Source organism: Podarcis muralis, chromosome 10 (assembly GCF_964188315.1).
Source record: "Podarcis muralis chromosome 10, rPodMur119.hap1.1, whole genome shotgun sequence".
Lineage (NCBI taxonomy): Eukaryota > Metazoa > Chordata > Lepidosauria > Squamata > Lacertidae > Podarcis > Podarcis muralis.
In genome coordinates, this window is record NC_135664.1 from 41,262,583 (window position 1) to 41,285,918 (window position 23,336).

A 23,336-nucleotide genomic window follows, 5' to 3' on the forward strand; every position below is an offset into this window, starting at 1 on the left:
TGAAAAGGAGATTAAAGAGATAACAGCATTCTATGATAAAAGTTACAATTTATTTTTAAAAATACAGCCAAAATAGAATTTACACTTCTTCAGGTTTCAAGACATTTACAGTAGTTATTATATAGCAACAATATAGTAATTGGGGCATTCTGATGCATACACAAAAGCTGAACCACAAAAAATTATGTATACAAAAGTGGAATGAAATGCAGAAACAATTTCCAGTGACAGTGGAGAAGAACTAGCTGTAACAAATTTATTGAAAGCATTCAGAAAATGTGTAATATAGTTTATCTGTACAGACTTAAAACAATAAATTGTTTAACTACAAGATGTACCCAGGAATACATCATTTATTACAACTGTATGATACAAGCCTGCATGTGCCCAAGTGCATAAGCATGCTTATCTTTTTGGGGAGAAATTAAACTGTTCACTACATTATTGTTGGTCGACTCATTCTGAAGTATATAAAAAGGTACCTCTTTTTATTAAATCATTTTTTAAAACCTTGATAAAAATAACGCTGTCCAGATTACAGAAGGCCCATTTCATTTGTTGGTAAATACCACAGTTTGACGAGAAGAGGCAGCTGTCTCTAATTATTCAGTATGATCAATACTTAACACATGAAATAAAGGTGAAAACAAGATTTACCAAAAAAAAAAAAAAAAAAAAAAGTTATATGGACAATCCTTGACAAAGTAAAGGAATATTTTGTGTTTATGCTAGATTAACTATTCTATACCGTAATTCAAAAAGAAGTAGCCTTCAATGAATCACAAAGTGCATCTGGAAAAGTTTTCAAAGGCTGAAGATACTCAGTAGCAAACACAATATGAAAACACAAAATCTGCAATTGAGGATTCTGTGATCACTACAGTGTAGGAAAAACAGAGTACTATTCGGTAACACATACTTTCCATCAAGGTTTATTTATCTCCTTATGAACATTTAAGGAACTCTTTCTAGTCTTATTTGAATTTTATGAGAACTTGAAACTTGTTTCAACTTTCAGGAAAAGACAGGATTGCTAAAGGAAATCCAATTCCAATATGACTGGTAAGTTTGTGTGAGATGGCTCATATGCTCATGTGCACCTTAACGCTTATAACCAATCAATTTCCTAGCTAGATGTACGGGCACAAATATTACTAAAAAGACCTAGTTGGCACTGATGAACTGATTTGCATACATAAATAAAATAACAGGACTCAGGAAATAACACACAACACTTATCTGATACATTTAAGGTATCTAGAATTTTTTTACTTCTAAATCATATTAGCAGCGGATATAACTCTGAACATAACAACTATCTGTGACTCAAGTTAATCTAAATATAATCATTGCTTTGGGGCACTAATAAATAGGCTTTCAAGCCAGTTTTCCAGATTTTCTGTAATTAATCTTCAATTTAAATAAATGCTAGTTGGCTAATAAAAATGTTAAAGTTCCATCCAAAGCTACTGGAAATATATCCAAAGCTTTGTAGTCCAGGGTTTACAGTCCACCTAGGCTACTCAGAATAGACCCTCTGAAATTAATAAATTGAAGTTAGTCATGTCTATTCATTTCAGCGGATCTACTCTTGAGTATGACTAATATGGGATGCAACCCTCAGTCACATCAGAAATAAGTTGCCTTGTTCAGGATTTCAGACTTACATCAAACGGACAAGAATGAATTTGTAGAAACAAGATACTGAAAATACAGCATTGGGAAGAACGTTTATTTTTTGTTTCTAAAGTATCACATGGAAATGCCTTGATGAAGTTTCTCCATTATCAAAGGCTTGTTTTTCTACATTTTTTAGAATTTGTTATAGTCATGTTCCAGGTATAGCTAAACTACAAAAATAGGATGAACTACTCTTCTTGATTTTCATTAGATTCTAAAGCAATATACAAAGTTCTTGAAAACCAGATAAAAGGTAAATCATCCTGCACCAGTCAAGATAGTCTACTGCGTTTCCAGAATGTGTTGGTAATGAGGAAGCTGCACCTTCTTGTATTTTTCTTGTTAAAATTGCACAGAAAAACTTGTTATCTCTTGGAGATAGTGTACATTTACAATTACCATGATTGCCATGGTATAGAATCCGTGGTTTTAACTTTTATACAGCATGACCAATTATTTGAGAATTGTAGTCTGCAGTCTCCATTCTTAGAATATATGGTATGATGCTGTCAATCTGAACATTTCCAATTAGTCCTGCGAAAAACAGTTCTTCTGTTATAGCAGCACTCATCAGTCTCAGAGCAGGCAATCTGAGAAGCAGCCTAGACAGCCTGGAAGACATATTTGACAAAAGGGTAACACAAGTTTACATTCAAAAAACAATCTTCAGCTGTATTGGTAAGCAAAATATATGGTGTGTTAAGAAATATCTGCATATGGGGCTGATCAATGCACTCATGCAAGGGTATCATTTGTTCCCTCCTGCCAAAATGAGCCAAGTGCTCTGTCCTTTAAACATTTGCCAGTGGCTTATAAAACCAGACAACAGGCTTGACTTCTAGGAAACCCTACTGATTTTAATCAGACTACGTATAACCAGAAGAACGAACAAACCCTTTTCGTTAAGTTTGCAACTTCAGGACCTGCCACTTTGAAGCAAACACAATATTGGAACTTTAACTAGAAATGAAAACTTACAGCTACTATTTATTTCATATATGCAAAGTATGAAGGAATAGCATTATCTAGAGAAATTACAACCTACCATTAAAGAAAACATATTTTCACACTTTAAACACAAAACTAGTTCCCAGAAGTTTCCTGAATTAATACAACTCTGAAAGGAAACATTTAAAAAATCAGATATGTGTATATATATATATATACCTGTAAGTATCATCTGGATATACTTTTGTTACATAATCCTGAAATTCCATATATGCTTTTTCTTGAAATTTTTCGATCTGTACAATGTTTTCTAAGCCAGGGTGATCTATAATAAAGTATGTTGTTAAATCGACTGCAAATCAGATGTACATAAAAGGCAGCAAAGGACACATAACGGCAGATATTCTTTTACGACCCAAAATGAAAACAAATTTTGCTCCTTAAATTGTCCAGTATCTGCTGAAAGCTGAAACTACGAACTGCAAAGCAGCTTTATTAGAATCATAGAATGGACACTTGGTCTATTTTGTTTCTTCTCTTTTCTTGAATTGTCTTTATGATTGTATTAGTGTATAAAATGGTAAAAATAAATAAAAGCTGTAAATAAACAAGCAACTTTATTGCAATAATAAAATATTATTTAGCACCTGTTTTTCTTGTGCCCATCCAAAAAAAAAGCTAGAACATTAGATATAAGCAAGATTAAACCCACCCATCATAAGTTAAGCAAAAAAATGCTTGTTCAAACAGGAAGAGACAAAGTTCTCTTTCATTGAGAACATTCTCATGCACTACTGCTGAAGGGGGTATCCCAAGTTTTTCAGATGGTATAGGTGGATGCTTGCAGTGGACACCTGCTGAGATGGGCTGATTGCCACCCCAACCATCATAGACCACAGACAGGCTGATTGCCACGCCATCTAGACCACTACAATTACCTACCAGCATCAATTACCTAAAAGCATCAAACCTATCTATCTCTTTTGGGATTCATTTAAGTTTGTTTAACCACATCCATATACTCCAGACATTGATGTAAAACAGGCATAGCTGTTCATGGGTGTTTAAGTTGATAAGATGCAGAACTAGGTATCATCTGCATACTGGTGACAGGCCACCACCCAAACTATGATAGTCATTCATGATAGTGGATTCATGTAGAAATGTTAACCAGCGACACTAAATGAAATGTCCCCCAAGGGGCCAAGCTTTGGCCATAAAAATCACACCCAACATGAAATCAGACAAAAAAGCCCAGAAGCACTTAGCTTTAGCACAAATCACACAGCCTGGTCTATTTAGATGGTACAATTCAAAGTAAAATAGCTAAGCACATCTGCTCCAAGAGCAAGCTGGTAAACATAGCAAGAGACTGAATGAACAAGGCCAAAGGTTTTAGTTTCTTGTTTTTACATACCGGGGCTGAAGAGGACGATTGCTTTCAAATAAGCGTATTCATAACCATCAAGGCAAAGCTTCACCATACTGTTACAGAACTCCTGCAGTTTGAAGATATGCTCCATCACTAGCTTTCCTCTATCTGCTGACAGTTTATCTAAGTGAATACAAAACATTGCAAATTTAATAGGGGCTCCAAAAGTCTTAGTTATGTGAATTTGTTAAGGTATATCTGTTAACCCTCTGTGAGAGGGTTGATTGTGGTGTAAAAGCACCTTGAAGACTAGAGCTGTTTCCACAAGTAAAGGGAAAGGCACAAAATGAATATTAAAAAATGCATTTATTTCAGTAGCGATCAATCAGTAACAAAGCAAGTCAATGTTCCCATCCATACCAATTCTGAGACTTGTAACAATGCATCTTACCTTGTTGTAAACTATTATGAAGGTGATTAACAAATGCCGTTAATATAGTTGCTACGTTCATTACTTGTGAACACTGTGCAAGACCAAGTGTAAAAAGTTCATTCCAGCAGGCTTTCACTAATGATATGCTGTTATCCTGCCTATTAAAAAGAAGTAGAACTATATTAATGGAACTGTTTGGTTCAGTTCAATACAAGCCTGGTTCACATGTCACACAACTTAACTGGCTTAGCTTAGCTCAGCACAGCAAAGCAGCAAGCTCCTCACCAAAAGCCCACATTCATGCAAACCCATGGTTTGGCTTAGTGTAACGTGTGAAGCAGGCCATAGTGCATGTAGTCACAAGTATTCACCACAATCAACAGGCAGACAAGACCTCTCTCACTATGAAACTGAACTTCCTGGCATACCTAACATGAAAACTCTGTCACACTCAGGTTTCCTAACTGCAGAAAAGAATGAAATGTATAGCCAGGGCTTTGAATCATGTAAATATTTATTTAGTTGGGCTGCCACTCTTGGCCCTGGTGATATTTATATTGAAGTCTTTGAGCACTGAGTATTTGACCAACACAAGCATATAAATTTTATAAATAAAAGCATGACTAAGTTGCAAGTTACCACACCACCTTCCATCCCAACCCTCTGGAGCTGATTTTCATGGGGCACTGAGAGTCAGCAAAAACTCCCCACCTCTTGAGTTAGAAGAGGTGTCTGTGAATCTACAGTTCTTCCATGAGTGTAAGAATGCCAACTGGACTCCATCTACTATTTTTAAGATAAAATGCAAACTTTTTTGCAAAATGAAGTTTACATCCATACCAAGAGGAATTCTGTTTTGAAACCTTGGTTACATTAAGTGATTTTTTTCAATACTCACCCCAGAGCTTGGAAGGAAGGAATAGAACGTGCCCAGTGCATAGATAAGAAGAGCAATCTGGAAGCCGATTCACAAATATAATGAACATTCAGGTACTCGGGCATAGGGGAAGGCATGGTAAGCTGTCACAAAAGTATAGTTTAAAATAATTAATGACTTGTCATGTCTCAAAGAATACAGATATTAATAATATAGCAGAAAACTTCAAAGAAAATGAAAAATGCTTATTATAATATTAAAAATGCAGGACTGGAAAACTTCATGATACATTAATGTGCTCTACAATTTGCCCTAGATAAATGAATGACTTTCAGTAAAAAACCGGAGGCATTCCTTTTAGGTTTAATTACAAATGATATCCCCGACAATCAAAGGAAAGTATTCCTTTATGCAACAACAGCTGCCAGGATGCTTATAGCAAAAAACTGGAAAGGGAGAAAAATTCCATCAATGAAAGATTGGCAAATTAAATTTTGTGAATACATAAACCTGGCAAGACTCACAGCATTCATAAGGGGACAATCGGACCAGAAATTATTAAAAGAATGGGGTTGTGCTAAAGAGTATATGAAAAAACATTGTTCTGGAGTAAGTATATTGGTATGTAATGAATGATGCTTTACAGGGTTAAAGGGGGGGAAATGGTGTTAAAAAAAAAAAAAGTACAAAGATGGATGTAATCTAACCATACACAACAATATAGTAAGAGTAAAATTTCTGAGGTCTTAGAACAAAGGAAGGAAGTCAATATGTGTATATGTACGTAATGATATGGTTTTTTTCTGTAGATGTGTGCTTTTTCGTTTTTGTTTAGTGTTGTTTTGTTTCCTTTGCTTTCCCCCCCTTTTTCTGTTTGTTTGTTTTTGTATGTTCTGTTCTTTTTTGTTTGTATAGTATTATTTTGGATTCAATGTTTGTAATTTTTGTTATGATTATGCATTGAAAATAATTTTTTTTAAAAAAAAAAAAGATAAATGAATGACTTTCAAACGTAAAAGCAGCAAAAGTTTCAGTGCAGCCCTTTTGAAAATAAAACTACAAGCAGGCTTATCTACTTTGATAGAATTGATAACATAACAAATCTAGTTAAAACAGGCAGGCTTTTTTCTCTCAATGACCCCGTTCACCCCAAGTATGCCCAAGAGCTTCTCTTCAGACACATTCCTATTCCTCTAAGTATTTGCTTCCTCCAGAAACCTTTCCTTGAACTCTCTGCTCTCTTGCTGACCTTCCTCACCCTAAACACACGAAAAAGCTCTTTCTCCAAGTAAACAGGAGTTTCTGTACACAGATGCCTCCCCCAGGAACCTTCTATCCATAGTATGTAACAATACTGCACAACCAAAGTAATTGACAATCACATATTATCTGAAACAAGTGTCAGCTGACCACCAAAGTATGTTCCTCAAATGTTATTCTTTAAAAAGGTCACATAACAGGTTTGAATTTGTCTCTACAAAAGTTAAATAGCCTGGGGTTATAAATAATAATTAAGTACCCTGAAAGCTACGTGAGCGTCACTCAGAAGTGGGCCTTCTATTTCAACAATATTCATGCTGGCTTCTTCACCAACCAAACGTGCGCTGGCTTCCATACTTTCTGCAGAACTCTGACACGATGCGCTCTCTCCTGGATTTAGTGCTTTTGCAAGAGTATCAAATGCCCTATAAATAATATATGGAAAACGTAAGATCAGTCAAGTTGGATAGGATAGTGAAACAAAACAAAACCATTTCAGGTCCAGAAAACACACATTAAACCAAATTAAAGCAGGAATGAGTATTAACATGCCTGTGGTTCCCAGGAATCTCCAGTCCTGAAGCAAGAGTAATGCTGCCCACTTGTATGGTTCTCAAGGCATGGCCACTAAATGAATGGTTTTTGATTTGGCTTCTTTTGGCTTTTTTAAGGGGGGATATCACAAAGTGTTGGGGCCTGGGTGAACAGGCACCACCAGGATGCTGATAATTCACATTATTAAAATCATTCTTTCCTATTGCACAAGTCCCTTCTGGGGCATCATTGGCAGAAATAAGAACAGTGACATATAACCAGCACTCTTCCTCCACAGCCAGCTTTATAAAAAGCGATTTGTATAATTACAAATTAATACTGTATTTTAAGAAGTTGGAAGTATTTCTTCCAAGCCATAAGACCCGGAAACTATGGTTACCATATCAGAACAAGTCAGAATCTTAAACCAATTTCAAAGAGTGATTTACAGTCTTGGCTTGTTCTGGTAACCACAGTTTCTCAATTCAGGTGTAACTGAAACATATGGTTAATTAATCCAGTAAGTGTAGAATCACAGTGTACCAAGAAAAGAGGGAAGGGATGCTGAGAGGACATGAATGCATGGGCACAAAACTTTTGCATATCTCTGCCTAACAATATGTGGGTCTGAACCAGATTCTTGTGTTAGACTCCATACATTTAGGCTGATTAAAGCATATGAACATGCCTGTAAATAGCTGGTGTTCATTATGCTATTATCACACTTACTACTGGAGGCTAAAGTGCCTACTATTGTTCCTATGTTTTTGTCAGACCATTTACTACTTTCATATGCAACCATTCTTTTACCTTGTAACATCGGTATTTGCATGTTCATCTTGCTGAAGTTCAGACAGGGATGCGTCTCCATTGCTTAAGCTTTCTATCATGGACAGCTCGGGACTACTTTGGGGCATGTCTTTGGACTTGCTCAGACTTGCTAATGATGTGACCACATTTGCTAAAGTACTTAAATCTCCTTGACATGTTTCAACCTAAGAAGGAGGGGAGAGGAAGTGAAGAGTTAATGTTTTTTAACACAACAATTAATCTTACCGTGGAACCTATACTAAATTATTAGAGAAGAGATCTCAGTTGCAAGCATATCTGTGGCAGAATTGGTAATCACTAAAAAGACAAGCTCTTATTCTTAAATACTTTCAGATAACATATTGGTTAAAACATGTTAAAACAGCTTCCCCCAACTTCAGGGTAGTGTATCATCAATGACTGTAGTAGAACAGTAATAAAGCAGTAGCTTCCAGCGGATTAAAATGCCTGGGGAAACAACAACAGTTTTGCCTTGTGCCAAAAAGATTGCAACACTTGACTGAGGATATTCCAGGGTACCACCACTTTTAAATCCCTCTTTCTTGTTATTGAATACCAGTGATAAGAAAGACAGCTGAAGCAGGGATTTGAAAGAAGATTTCAGTATGTCTTGAAGAAGATGTAGAAAGAAGATTCAAACTGGCAATGACCATGGTAGTGTAAGACAGCAAAAAAACCCTGTGCTTGCCAAATCTTAAGTTCAATGGAAGAGTGTCAAGTTTGTCTCCAAAGTTCAAAAACGAACTTGTTTGGCTTTGGGGGCTAATATAGACAATCAAACTGAGCCAAACTTTGTCTTTTAGCAACTCTCCCCCCCCCCCCATCGTGAACTCTGGTGAGTGGAGGTGGAAGATTGGCAGGCTTCTTATAGAAGCAGATGAAACATGGTTGATGTCATTTCAGGGTGTACACTTCAAGGGTGGATAGTAGCATTTGCTGGAGTTGAGGGCGTTAGTTAGGATGTTTAACTGAAGCATCCATGGCACAGTGACCCCAAAAGATTGTATTGGGCTCAGAAGAACACAGTTCGAAGCAATTTGATTTGCTAGCTCTATCCTTAAATCAATAAAGGCAGGTAGGGAAAAAAGAAAGAAGGAAGACACAAGGAAAGAGAGAGGTAGCTTCCTGCCTCTGCCCTGCTCCCTGCCGTAAGGACCTGCAGACATTTTCCAGTGCATACCTCAATGTTGTTGTTTTATAAAACAAGACCACACAGCGGGGGGGTGGGGGGTGGGGGTGGACAGAAGAAACATTGATTCCTTAAGCATGCCAAACAAATGTTATTACTACAAAATATTTAGACAAGTGAATCCACTAAAGTTTATTTCATTAATGCATCATATACCTTATCCTGAGTCATCAACACTGCAGGCTCATTTTTTATACCAGACTGATGAATGTTCACAAACATTCCGGACTCCAACATTCCTGTTGATCTGAAATAAAAAGGCAAAAATGTTTGCTTATGACCAAAAAAACTGCCTCAAAACTATTTAATCTAGAGCCATATTTGCATACCTTGCTGTTTCACTGTCTGTTACAAAAGTTGGAGTGGCTGTAAGTGGGCTCCGCAAATCTTTTCTGATATAGATCTTTTCTGTAGAAGCTGCACAATTTGAAGACTTTTCCCGTGATACTTCAACAGGTTTCCTCTCACACTGAACAGCTACAAAAGGGTGTGGAGCTATCAGTAACAATCCAAAATTCACACACAATTAGCTGTTAAAAACAAGTTTCTTTTCAATTTCTACTGTCAACTTTGTAGTTTAAATAAACTAATCCTAACAAATTTGTTTTCTGTTCACTGAAAACACTTCTTGCAATAGCCTAACCATGATCAGAGATTTAAGACAAAGGACAGAACCTCCCATCCCTTCAGTTCTTTCCCTCCTGTGTATTAACTCCCCTAGCCTTTAAACATAACCAAAATCTAGTACGTTTACTTTAGGCTTGATACAACTGTGGTTAAGTTCACTGGAAGGAATTCATGCATGAGAAGAAAAGGGCTTCACGCAGAAATCCATACTCCCACAGCTCATATCTAAATACTTTCCAGTCTCTTAGCACTGGCAATGTTGTCTGTTAACCCATAGATACTCAAAAACATTGAAGGGCTATGCCTATTTATACATTCACCATCATTTGAACAAAGCAGTAAGTTTGACAGGAATACTGTAGTTTGTTTAAGAGTCTCTCCAGCGGGTGCTTTTAAATTTTCCACCTTCAAGGAAATCCTATTCACAGTTGCCAATCAACAGTTTAAATTTGCAGGAGTTTGAGATTAAGCATTTAGTTCCTGTGGGGTACAGCTTGGCCCTTTCGGCCTCACTGTCTTCTTAGATAAACTGAGTGCGCCCTGTAAAACACAGGGATGGGGGACATCTGGCCTGCCAGGAGATCTAATTTAACCGCAAGGTCATTCCCCCCAAACCATGCCCAGCAACTGACAAAACTCTTTTACAGGCTTTCTTTGGCTGTTCGTGTGAGTCAACACAGCAAAATTCAACCCCTACTCAACAGCTAATGAGAGGAGGTTAAATTCTGCTGAGTTTGGCTGCACATGTCTTTTGCCAGCATGCAACAGCAGCTGGCTGTCAGACACTTTGGAACCCTGCACAAGGGATTTTGATAAGGTGTGTGGACAACCCCCATGTCAATCCTGTGAGGTAATAATGACTTCATGTGAGTGGGCAGTCCCACCCAACTGTCAAATTTGGCTGTTAGGCCAAACTTGATATGGATCTGGTCCGTAGAACTAAAGGGATTCCCCATCTGTATTTTAATACAACCAAAGCACCCCTCTGATTGGGAGACACAGAGGGATGATAGTAGTGAGTAAACTGTCTTTTGCAGAGGCTTGTTCAAAATTACTGTTCATTCAGGAACATGGAAGGCAGTTTAAACACCACCACTTTGAGAAATTTTTACTTTTGATTTTGTCTGCTTATTGCAGTACTGTAAATCAAAAGAAGTCTTTCTCAACTGTACAGCCACTGCACCTCATATGACCAGCCACAATATACAGGAAACAACTGTTTTGTATGTGACCAAAGCACATGCAATCACTGACATGCACACGGCTTTTGGCCCTAGAAGTGGGTGGGAGAGGAAGGGAAGGGGGCAAAATGAGCTTACACGAGTGATAACCCAGAATGCAACCCCTGCATAAACACGGTGTTGCCTGTATATAGAAATATTTTTCACAGCTGTTCAAAATTGAGCATTTTATGAGATGGTGGGGAAGATCTTGTCAAATCCCAAGTCTGAGAAATAGTGAAAGGTTTTTTATCTTCAACTGTAAGCAAAAATGTTAGGGAAAGGCCAATATGCTCTTGCCACTTGAAGACTCATGTAAAGGACTTCAGAGCAAAAAGTGACAATTCTATAATTTAAGTCTTTGTAGCATCAGTCGCATCTTGCCACTAAAAATTCAATTAATTCTCAACTACTAATTTGAATGTAATGAGTGGAGACTAGGTAAGAACACATAGCAGCAATTAAATCCTCCAATAATTATCACCCTCCCCACAATAAACCTATAAACACTCATACTTACAATCTTGTTTCATTCCAAATGCAATACACCTCTGAAGTCTACAGTACTGACATCTGTTTCTGTGATGTTTGTTAATCACACAGTCTCTTGTCCCACGGCATGAATACACTAAATTCTTTCGTATGCTTCTTTTAAAGAATCCTTTGCATCCTTCACATGTCACTGCTCCATAATGGCGTCCTGAGTACATGATATAATGCATTAATTATGAAATATTATTCTTAAGTTTTATTTAATTGCATACATTTGTATTCATTTAATAGAATTTTATATACTGCTTAACCATTGAAACCTCTCAGTTTACATATGCTATCTACATTAAAATTAATAATGAAATCAGATATTAAAAACAAGAATTACTATAGTAGGAAAGACTTAATTAGTTGTGTTGAACAAATGATGGCTTATTAATATTCAAAAGAACTTGTAAGACATCAGAACTATGCTTGCTGTCCTAGTACAAAAGGTTTGTTTAAAACACATGACAAAAGCAGTTAAATTACAGAGTGAAATGCCAATTAAATTTTGCAAAGTAGAACTACATAGCGACTTACCTGATGCCTTGTCTCCACAAACAACACAGAGATCAAATACTTTATTTAGGGTCTGTTCTATGGAAGAATTGTCTGTTAAAATCTGAAAGCAATCAAACAAATAAATAAATGACTTCTCATTTCCTCCAACTTCTTGGCTTACATTATTAGCTATAAATTAAATGCCTGATCCTGTGAAATGCAGGAACATGAAAAAGCACTTTTACACTAAACTATGGCCAAGATCCAGAAATACTTTTGGCAATAAATATATTGGAAAACATTAAACCAGAGATGGGGAACCTGTGGGCCTCCAAACTTCACTGGACTTCATGTAGCCTTTGTAGGGCTATAGGCAGGCCATACTAACTAGGTCTGATTTGAACATGTGGAAAGCCACCAATTTCTCTCCCTTGCATTAAATGAATCTAATACCAAGTAGGAAAAAAGTGAACCACAGCACTAATGAGACATAGGACCAATCATGTCACTCTGTAGGAGAAAGTGTGCCAAATTGCTGGCCACTCAGATGACAATCTGAGCTACTTGGAGAGTGAGTGAAATAATGATAAATAAATAAAACTGGCTGCCTTTCAAAGCAATAAACCAGCATTTTGTGAACCTTAAAAAAATTAAAGCATTTTTCTCTGAATATTGCTTCCTTTTCCAGTAAGAAAGAACACATGCCCTGCAATATTATTTTTTACAAGACAGCAAATAAGCTACTTTCTTATGCATTAGTGGACTATCAATCCACAAAACATACAGGATATTGCACTGCAGCTTATAAAGCAGGACTAGGATGAGCATGAAGTAGAAAGTCTAGGTCTCAAAAGTAATTTGATAAGTCCTAACAGTATGAGACACCATACCTGAAAATGTTGTGCAGATATATCTGGGGATGCAAAAAACAGTTGGTTGACTCCTGCAGCATCTGGAGTTGTTAGGAAAACCTTTCCTGGAGTGGCATCTTGTCTTGCAAGGATCACTTTGCTTGGGGTAGAACCATCATGATTTGTTAATATGAACTGCTTGCCTGTTGCAGTCTGATCAAGTGCTGTAACAATCTGAATCTTCTGCCCCGTCTGCTGATCTGTGACAATCTGGTGACACATTTATTTCAAGTTATGGTAGCTTATGATTAACAGGTGTGTCTAGCAGAATTATGGTGTAGTCAAGTGTGATTAAAGAAAATGGAACTATATTAACTGTTTTCAATAGCTGTAGCATATATTACATGAATCAGCATCCTAGCTCATTCACCTAGTGTTATGATCACTCAAGAATTAGGAGTGTTTCATACTGTAAGACACGTCCACATTTAAAAAACAAAAACTTTACAACCATCCAGCTTGGAAATTAGATATTAAATTCTTCAGAATTCATTCTAACATAACATTTGTGAAGAACGATTCTCTGTTTTCAAGGAGGGCTACTCCTAGGTAAGTATGCACAGGATTGGAGCCTGTGATATGAGGTCCACTATGGCAGGAGAAATCTGACACTTTAGCTTTTTACACTATACATTTTCATTTGTAAAGCACTGAGTTGTAGAAGATCACAATATAATCTCTCCTAAATTCATACATTATGAGTGATATTCAGCATTAGTCACACGTGGAGTAGACAATAAAAGAACCTCAAGTCCTTTTATTTCAACAGGTCTACTTTGAGCTTGACTTGATTACATATAACCCTTTGTTTCCAGGAACTATGGGAACATGGATACCACAATTGTGAAAAACCAATCTGCAGTGCACAAATTAAGATTAATTTAGTAAAGCTTGTTAAAGCACGTATTGTGTGCATTCACAATATAACCCCAAACTTGAGAGTTGCCAGGTTTCACAGATTTGACCTGAAGTTTCAGGGCTTCAGCTTCCTTCCCAAGGTTCTCTAGGAAAACAATCTAATGTTCTAAAAAGGGACGGGAGGGCAGTATCTTTTGGCCCAGGGGCCATATTTATGGCCTGCCACCTTTCCAAGAATCACATGTTGGTGGTGGGTGTGGCATTGGTCACACTCACACAGAGGAACATCACATTTGGGTTAAATCCAGTGCTTTTAACACCATGCTTTGGTTGTGGGAGAACTGCACAATGGGGTAAGTTTCACAGTCTCCATTTATTGTTCAATTGTTTCAGAAATCTATTGTTATATGGTGCCCAGGACACATTTTTCAACTAGTTAAGTATTTTAGGTCGACTGTACCTGTATGCGCTGGGGTAAGGAGAGACCTGTATCAGCAGGAACAATCTGAATTCTTTGTGCCGTCCCATCCATTAGTGTTTGTGTGACAGATCCTTGGGAATGTGCTATCTAGAACAAAAAAACAAGGCACACTAACTACATGAGCAAAGTTTGGCAGGCACAGCAAATGGGTCAAACTGCTCTTTCACTGCAGCAGCACACAAGAAGCTAATTCAGGAATCAGTATTGATAGCTATCAAATAATATCCCCCACAGAAGTGGATTTTTCCAACAAGTGTTAGTTAAAGACTGTGTTAGAGCAATCCTTCTACACATTTGTATTCCCTGCAACCACAGAACAGAATCACTGACAGTTGTGCTTAAGAACTGGCTACTTTAAGCACAATTCCTAGTTACTCGGCCCCTGGCCCCAAGAGATTCCTGTATCTGAATAGCCATTACATACACACAACTGGCTTACTTACAAGCCACTTGGAATGTATCTGCTGTAGATAATCAAGCTAGGTGGGTATCCAGACACAGGAGTAACTAGTGGAAGCAGTTCTTTGTAGTAAGTAAACATGACCTTCTCCAAAGGAGGACAGCTGTTATTTCTCCAAACTGTAACACTTTGCTGAATTATCAAACAAAATCACCATCAGCTAGAATTTTCTGGAACGCAACTTAGCAACTTTAACATAAATAAAAAAGCAATATATTCCAGAGCAATGGACAATGAATTACTAAGGACATTTTTATATAGCAACTTGAGTCAGTATAGTGTAAAAATGTACACGTACCTCCCCTATCTGCTGTTCAATAATTTGATGGGCCAATTCCTCAATAGTTGCCATGATCTTGAGTCACTAGTGTTTCCTGTAAAACAGAGGTTTTTAAGAGAAAACCAGAACAAAAGCAAGCAATGGTTGTCAAGATTTTATTGATGGCACATCAGCAGCAGTGCTCTGAAAAGCAGCAATGTTTGTCAACTCTTAAAATACACAGGAATCGTATTCACAAATCACACCACACTACTGCTAAGCTAGTGATCTGCCTATAGCTAAGCCTTACGTTTAACAACTCCCCTAGACTAGGAATTCCATGTTGGTGAGGCGAGTGTGCTAGTGGATGGCAAACTACTTCTTCTATTCCTCCCCTGCAAGTTTGGTTTCTGTGCTAGCTGTGGAGAAAAGCAAGTCTCCTTGATGGTAGAAGGGAACTTTTTAAATTAGCAGGTCAAAAGAATCAAAGCCTGCATTTCCATGCTAGATGCTGAAGAGGGGAACTCCTACATGGCCAGCAGGGAAACAGCAGATAAGTATAAAAATAAACTGCAAGTCAGTAACATACATGGGTTTATTTACAATACTGCTATAGTTACTTGTGAGTGGTACCTCAGTTTTGCGTAGACAGAAATATTTTTATTCTAGAAAATACTTTTACAGTACTGCCTTTCTTTAACAACCACATCAATGGCAAAACAAATAACTGTCTTGGATACCACGGTCAGAAAGATGAGATATAAATAAATACTATGTCCTGCCACTTGGGTTCTCCTGACATCATACATTTTAGACCATTCATAACATGCCAGATCTTAAGTGCTTTTTGTTTGCTTTCCTTTGGCAGGGTAAATAGTTCCTCTGACAAAACATCCCTCTTGCTCTTCATCCAAAATATTTCATATTGACTAATTGCACAGATGAGACACTGTCATTGCTACATGGAGTGAACAAACAAACCAATCATCAAAATATCAGTAAGCAAACACTCTCCCATGCAGCTCCATAAATACCCCTAATTGATTTCAACATAATCAAATGGGGCACTAGATTTGACTTAATCAGCAAGTGAGAGAAGTATAGTGGTACCTCGGGTTACATACGCTTACACACTCCGATAACCCAGAAATAGTAATTCAGGTTAAGAACTTTGCTTCAGGATAAGAATAGAAATTGGGCTCCTGCGGCACGGCAGCAGCAGGAGGCCCCATTAGCTAAAGTGGTGTTTCAGGTTAAGAACAGTTTCAGGTTAAGTACGGACCTCCAGAACGAATTAAGTACTTAACCCGAGGTACCACTGTACACAGAAGTAGCAGCAGTTGCAGCCACGTGCCTTCATTCTCTCCTACCTCCCCAAATACCTCCCCAACTCTCTCTCTCTCTCTAAAACTAGTTGCTTACTAGAGACCTTATCAGTGCAGGATCATGTGCAAACATTCTCCAGCTGAACAGAAAACCATCTGCCAATCGTTTGTCAATTACAAGTGAAACATTTTCATTTATAATTTATTTTCATAAATCTCCCTCTGGATAACCTTTCTGCATATCTTCTACAGACTTCTCTTAAATAATCAGCATAATTGAGACAAAGGTTATGACTCATTATTTTTGCAGGAAAGCCACAAGATCACAATTATAGTGTAATTAATATTTAATTGTTGCTTCACTGCTATAATCTTCAAGCGCTCTGTGAAAAGGGTAATCAATTCATGTTTTAGAAAGCTGGAGCACTTGCAAACATATGTGTTGTAGTTGTCATCAACCTTTTTTACTTTATTTTATTTTACTTATTAACTACATTTATATCCCACCCTTCATCCAAGCTCACATTTCATGCACTTGTAAATACACAATCAAAATGTGTTTTCTGAGTTTTGCTTAGAACTGAAAATTAGCCATGTATTACAATAGGGATTTTTAAATTGAGTTATTTTATCTGTTTTTATATAAAATCTTTGTTCTCGTGGGAGAGATAGATAGACAGACAGAAAGATAACTTGTTAACACTCCACGTATTTATGCACAAAGTGGTGGTGTACAGGTCTATTGCATAACAATATCGGACAATATATTCGCCTCTGTCAAAACTCAAGAGGGAAGCAGTACTGACCCTCAGCCTGCTACACTGATAAACCTCTTGTTCTCTACAGAGAACTCACAACAGGGAATTTTTTCTGCAGAAGCAAGAAAGGGAAGGGGAAACTAGGTTTGTGGACCCTTGACCAACTGCCTTATTAACCAAAATACAGTACAGTCGTACCTCCGGTTACGTATCCCTCCAGTTACATAAACTTCAGGATATGTAAGTGGAAAACATGGAAGTGTATTTCTAGTTTTTTGCCGCGCACGCACGCGCAGAAGTGGTAGACCGCTTCAGCGTATGCACAGAAGTGCTCTACTGCCACACGTGCATGCACAGAAGCGGTCTCTCCAGTTGCAAAAACCTTGGGATCCGGCCAGACCTCTGGAACGGATCCCATCCGCAACCAGAGGTACCACTGTACATGAAATGTACAGTGGACCAAATACTACACTTTATGACTCAGTTTTGCGTTTTTAATTTTTTTAATGGAATCTATAAATTAGCATTCTGCTTACCTATATACCAATGTTATACTCCACTTCTGGTGTACATAATCAATTTCTAGAGACTCCTATAATTAAATAAAAAGAGATCATTTTAGTTTCAAATATCTTATTGGAATTGTTTACAGAATGAAAATAATTTATAATTTTATGTTCCACAAATAATTATTAAAGTACCATCTATACAGATTTATAGAACATTTAATGATTTAATATTTTATCAGCAATTACTTAAAACTATTCAATAGCATTATTAATTCATAAATATATGAATCAACTTATAAGGCAGTTATCTGCAGAAAATAAAGAACTTAAGAAAACAACAGATTTGTGAGAAGATGTGCACTGTTTCATCAAGTTCATAATGGTGCAGTCTAGACATTATCTAGCTGGCAAAAGCTAGATTCTTCAGTCTATAAATCTGTACTGAGCTTCTCCCTTTCAGCCTTGGGAGGTAAAGGGAAAGTGGAGTCTTGGAAGCTGTATTGTGTTGCCAAAGCTGGCTAATGTTCATTAACATACTAAATTTTCTTTCCTTTTGTTTGATTTGTTGAACTCTTGGCTTTTACCATACCCAACAACAGTGGATCTCAATTCATCAGTTATCTTAGGCTTCTAGGAAGACTCTAGTACAGTGGTACCTTGGGTTAAGTACTTAATTCATTCCAGAGGTCCGTTCTTAACCTGAAACTGTTCTTAACCTGAAGCACCACTTTAGCTAATGGGGCCTCCTGCTGCCGCCGCAGCACAATTTTGTTCTCATCCTGAAACAAAGTTCTTAACCCAAGGTACTATTTCTGGGTTACTGAAGTCTGTAATCTGAAGCGTATGTATCCTGAGGTACCACTGTACATGTGAAACATCTGTTTGGTGTACAGGAAGTGGGGACTGTCTTCAAATGTTTTATATAGTAAAAGATAGACATACTGTAGTTGAAATAGATATGAGGAAATATTTTGTTTCTTAGTGCCATGTTAAAAATCCACCAAGCTCAGATTTTGTTTCAGTGTGTGCATCTTGTGAAAAATGCTCACTATATTGAACCTTTATTCTCAATAATAATGGAACTCACAGGTGGAAAATACTTTTATTTTTATAAACCTTTATTGTGTGTAAAGGGGATCATTGCGTGGGTTCATATTATATTATCCCTTTGGAGCTGTGCTGTATCTTTATACTTTTTTTCCATCCAGGCTGTGATGCTAGAGAGATATACAAACACATACACACCCACACACCTTTATGTTTGCACTTTGTTGTTGTGATTGTTGTTAATACATCAGTTTGATACACTGAATGATAGAATGGTTTAAGAGTTGGACTGGGACCCCATGGATCATCTAGTTCAACTCCCTGCAATGCAGGAATTGTCTCTCAAACTTAAGAGACAACATGAATGCAAATAACTTCTGATGCAGTATGTAAATGTTGATCTATCAGGCTGGTGATGTGCTCTTATTTGAGGTCTAATGACAATGTTTATAAAAGCGGATGTTTTGAAAAATTGGCAAGAACTAAAAATTCAAACTGGGAAAACTGAGAATATAATTAGACTTCCAGTCCAGCTAGTTTCTAGTTATGAGTTACTGTACTTTGAAGAATATGACATAAAGTAACTTGAAGTAATACTTCAGCTAACGATAACAGTTGGCTGAATAGCTCAACAGTGAAAGGGAAGATGTACTATCAATTAATATAGGGAAGCTAATCTTGGAGAGCTGCTCTTGCTTAAAATTGGTTCATCATGTTTGAGAATGAATGATAACAAGTGTATTGAGAGAGGTGATCCAACTGACATTGTGTACTTAAGACTTACAAAAGGCTTTTGGCCAAGTACTTCACCAAACACTCTTGAGGAACCTTAAAGATTATTTAAATAAGCAAGCCTGAAACGTGGCTTTGAAGAAATCTGGATCATGGAGAACTTGCCCATTAGGTCCAGTCGTGGCCGACTCTGGGGTTGCGGCGCTAATCTCGCTTTATTGGCCGAGGGAGCCGACGTACAGTTTCCGGGTCATGTGGCCAGCATGACTAAGCCGCTTCTGGCGAACCAGAGCCGTTTACCTTCCCGCCAGAGCGGTACCTATTTATCTACTTGCACTTTGACGTGCTTTCGAACTGCTAGGTTGGCAAGAGCAGGAAGCTTAGGAGTCATGAAAAAGAAGGAGGTCACATTTTACACCAGAGAGCAGGAATAACACTAGAACTTGCAGATAATCAATGAGCTCAAGGTGGCATACAAAAATATTCAAAATGCATATGTAAGTGCTTAATTAGGGTTGCTATATTTCAATAAGTGAGAATCCAGACCCAAAAGTTGTTGCCATGTGTTACCATATCTCCAGATTTTCCCGGACATTTTTTCGATTTCCGCTCAGACACTGCTTCCGACAGCAGTATTCTGTGTGTGTCCAGGAAATTGCAGTGTATGACAACCCTAGCTTAATATATTTTTTCCACATTGAGTTAAAAATAGTAGAAAAAAAAATAGTAGAAGTTTTAAACTCAGTTGGGTTGAGCTGCTGTAGTGAAGTGCTTACCTGTAACAGTCATTCGATTACTGTACTCTACAATTTTATACAATATATTTTATATTTTATAACTGAACTATTAAATACAAAGTCTTAACAAGTAGAGAAAAATTAAGATCATTTTTGTTTCCAGACACTTTTAATTTTATGCTTCAAGCAACGAGTAGATCACTGGTTGAAAGACTTGGTGGATGTAAAGGATTCACATAACAAGAAAGTTTTACTGCTGATTCTTTTTGTCATTAAGCCATTTCCATTATGAATGTTGATATGCTGTATTTGTATCTGGTATGAATAGTTTCGTTCATGTCCACTGGAATCTGCTTTGATTGACAGCCTTAAAATATTTTAAATAAAGCATGTGTAACTCATGGATACAGAAGCAATCTATAAGGTACAACTCTTGTAAATTATTTCAATTCTGATTACATTCCACTTTAGATCTTATACACATATGTACACATGAGAACAGCTGGCTGAGCATTTCAACAGGCATTCAGGGACATACTATCTCCAAGTGGAGAAGAAAACAAATCAGCTATCATCTTCTAATCCAGATCATGATTCCTATCCAAGGAATATGTTCAATATTAAGCATCTTTAATTACAAGTTACACATTTTTAATTGCAAGTTACAAATAAAATTCAGTTTTCCAGCCACTTAGTCACACCATCTGACAAGACCCGTTAAGAAGGGTAAATTGAAAGACAGGGAAAGCTGTTAGTGTCACTTTCTCTCATGGCAAAAGGTATGCCCTTCCTTTTCACTGTACCAAAAATACTGCACCCAGGGCCACAAGCCTCTCCAGTATGTCAAACAGGAAAATAATAACTGAAGGGCACAGACCGGAATGAACCTAGGCCAAATAAAGCTATCACTCCCTATTCAAAGGAGCCACCATTGCACACACAAACAGATGTATATGAAAGGGTCAAGGAGGAAAATAATGATCTATCTTTCCTTTATTGGTTAATCATCCAAAATTATGGAACAAAGGATGACTAGTGGCTACCACATGGGCTGTATTTTCATAAGCAGCATTTTTGTAAGTGGTAAACCCGACTCTAGACTACAGGCGCTATAAATATTCGAGCACTCCCCTGCGAAAAGTACACTGAAAACTGGCACACAAGAGACAAGGCGAGGGCAGAGCCTCTCCCCCCCCCCCCGCCGCGAACACTGAACACCCACGTGCGGGAGCTTCTGTTGTCGCTTTTGTACGGAAGATCCTTCAACCAGGTGAGTTTCCTCCACCTGTAACTTTAGTACAGCATACTGTAAAAGACGAGGAAGTGCCGCAGTATCTGCCTCGCGTGCATAAGGTCCATTGGTGCAACCCCCACCCCCCCCCCGGCATCTCAAAAGGAGGAAATGCCCCCTGTGCTGAAGACCCTGGAGGGCCGGTGCCGGTCAGTGTGTAGATAATACTGAGCTAGAAAGGGCCTGCGGTGTGACTACTCGGGGTAAGGCTTCCTACGTCACACGCCCAAGCTCCTCGCGCCGCCTTCACCTGCCGTTTGAGAGGCCACAAGGCCTCAGGTTCCAGCCAAGGACCAGAGCCAGGCCAGAGGGAGGCAGGCAGGCGGGCGCTGTTGCCGGAGCGACCGGGGCAGCGCGGTGAGGGCCCAGCCCGCTGTCACTCGCTCGCACAAAATGGCTGCTGCGGGGCCAGACTGAGCACCTCCGCCGCCGCCGCCGCCACCCGCTCCCACCTGGCGCGGCGGCCGGGCTGCGTGCCCCGCAGGCTCCATCAGCCTCGGCGCAGGAGAGCCCTGGGCCTGCGGAGAGGAGAGGAGCGGGTCCCGGGGCGCGGCTAGGATCCGGGGAGGGGAGACGCAAGCCTTTCCTGTGGGTGAAAGGTCAGAGGGGCGGCGGCGGCGGCAGCAGGAGGAGCTGCTGCTGCCGCCGCCGCCGCCGCCACATGGGGAACGGCGCCCTCCCGCCGCCGCCGCCGCCGCCGCCTCAGGGCACGGAGCAGGCGCCGCCGAGGAGGCTCCCTGAGGCGCCAGCCGAGGCCCAGGCGCACCGGGAAGGCCTCGGGCAGCGCCGCCGGAGCCCCTCCTTTTCCTCCCCGCTGCCCTCTCCGCGTCATACCTGACAGCCGCGGCGCAGCAGCAGCTCCTTGGGGTTTAATTTGTCGGTGGCGGGTCCGGATCTGGGAGGTCAGAGTTCGTGACCCCGCTCCCCGCGTTCGGTCCAGCCCCGTCTCTCGCGTGGCGTAACGCCGTTCTGCCTTCCCCTCCCCCAACCGCCGCCGCAGCTGCCGCCGCCGCCACCAGCATCAGCACGGCTGCGCTTGCGCAAAGCGAGCCCATGGCGGAGGCGGGGCGAGTGTCACCGGGCCGGCGGGGAGAGGGGGAGGAGGAGAGGAGGGAGAGAAGAAACCCCCCCACACACACACACGCACACCCTGAAGTTGCCATAGCGATGCTGGGACGGGCGGGTACGGCAGCTAGAACAGCCCTTCCGAATCTGTAACCGGAGAGGGGTTTTTGCTCTCAGGGCTTTTGTTGCTTTTGGACTCCAGCTCCCGTCAGCCCCAGCCAGCAAGGCCAACGGACAGGAATGATGGGAGTTGTAGTTCAACAGCATCTGAAGGGCCAAAAGCCAGCCCCCCTTGCAAAAGGGTGCACGTAGCCTGCCTTGTTGGGGTTTCAGTATTTAGCCGTTTACTGCGCTAACCAAACAAAAAACAATAAAAACTATTTAGAATATTAGCATATTTATTATAAACAAAATGTTCTGTATTGGTATGCAATTATTAGAGCAGGTTATGGGTTGCATCCCGTTTTAGTGCTGATCAGAGTAGACACACTGAAATGTAGTCTTACAATAAAGGGATTTAAGGACAGAAGTCACTGAGTAAGCAGGGGCATTCAGTACCATTACATGTAAGGTAAAGGTACCCCTGCCCATACCATTACATGTACTTAGGCCTAATTTCAAGAGATATGATGATGATGATATTCTTCAGTTATGTTACCTTGCTCAAAGCAACTTGCAATTAAACAAACATGACACCATTTTAACATGTAATATAATGAAAAAATACACAACTTGTGACATGGGTACTGTTAGAAGAAAAAAAACTGCTCCTTTCCCCTTATGGGGTATTCCAGAGACCGTAGAGTCCTCCTAAGGTTCCCTATCAGTAGGAGAAAGTAACAGACCAACCAGAGTATATTGAGAAGCAAAGTGGCTAGCAAGCCTTATCTATTAAAG

General features: G+C 39.2%; 1 protein-coding gene across 7 annotated transcripts; it reads right to left on the reverse strand.

Annotated features, from left to right (window-relative positions):
- Positions 1 to 28: 28 nt before the first annotated feature.
- NR2C1 (nuclear receptor subfamily 2 group C member 1) lies at positions 29 to 22,413 on the reverse strand. Of its 7 annotated transcripts, none has more exons than XM_028745809.2 (16): positions 22,209 to 22,412; positions 17,595 to 17,650; positions 15,015 to 15,090; positions 14,236 to 14,343; positions 12,897 to 13,127; positions 12,046 to 12,127; positions 11,492 to 11,671; positions 9,454 to 9,619; positions 9,281 to 9,371; positions 7,915 to 8,099; positions 6,830 to 6,995; positions 5,332 to 5,453; positions 4,452 to 4,591; positions 4,046 to 4,183; positions 2,848 to 2,953; positions 29 to 2,291 (listed from the first exon to the last, which is right to left on the reverse strand). In XM_028745809.2, the coding sequence occupies exons 3-16, from the start codon at positions 15,066 to 15,068 to the stop codon at positions 2,117 to 2,119; spliced, it is 1,944 nt and encodes a 647-aa protein (XP_028601642.2). In that variant the 5' UTR covers positions 15,069 to 15,090; positions 17,595 to 17,650; positions 22,209 to 22,412; the 3' UTR covers positions 29 to 2,116. The 7 variants fall into 7 exon arrangements, with proteins under 7 accessions (XP_028601642.2, XP_028601647.2, XP_028601644.2 ...); XM_028745814.2 differs by having other exon boundaries at positions 9,454 to 9,601; positions 22,209 to 22,411; XM_028745811.2 differs by lacking the exon at positions 22,209 to 22,412 and adding an exon at positions 21,827 to 21,945.
- Between the last annotated feature and the right edge of the window lie 923 nt (positions 22,414 to 23,336).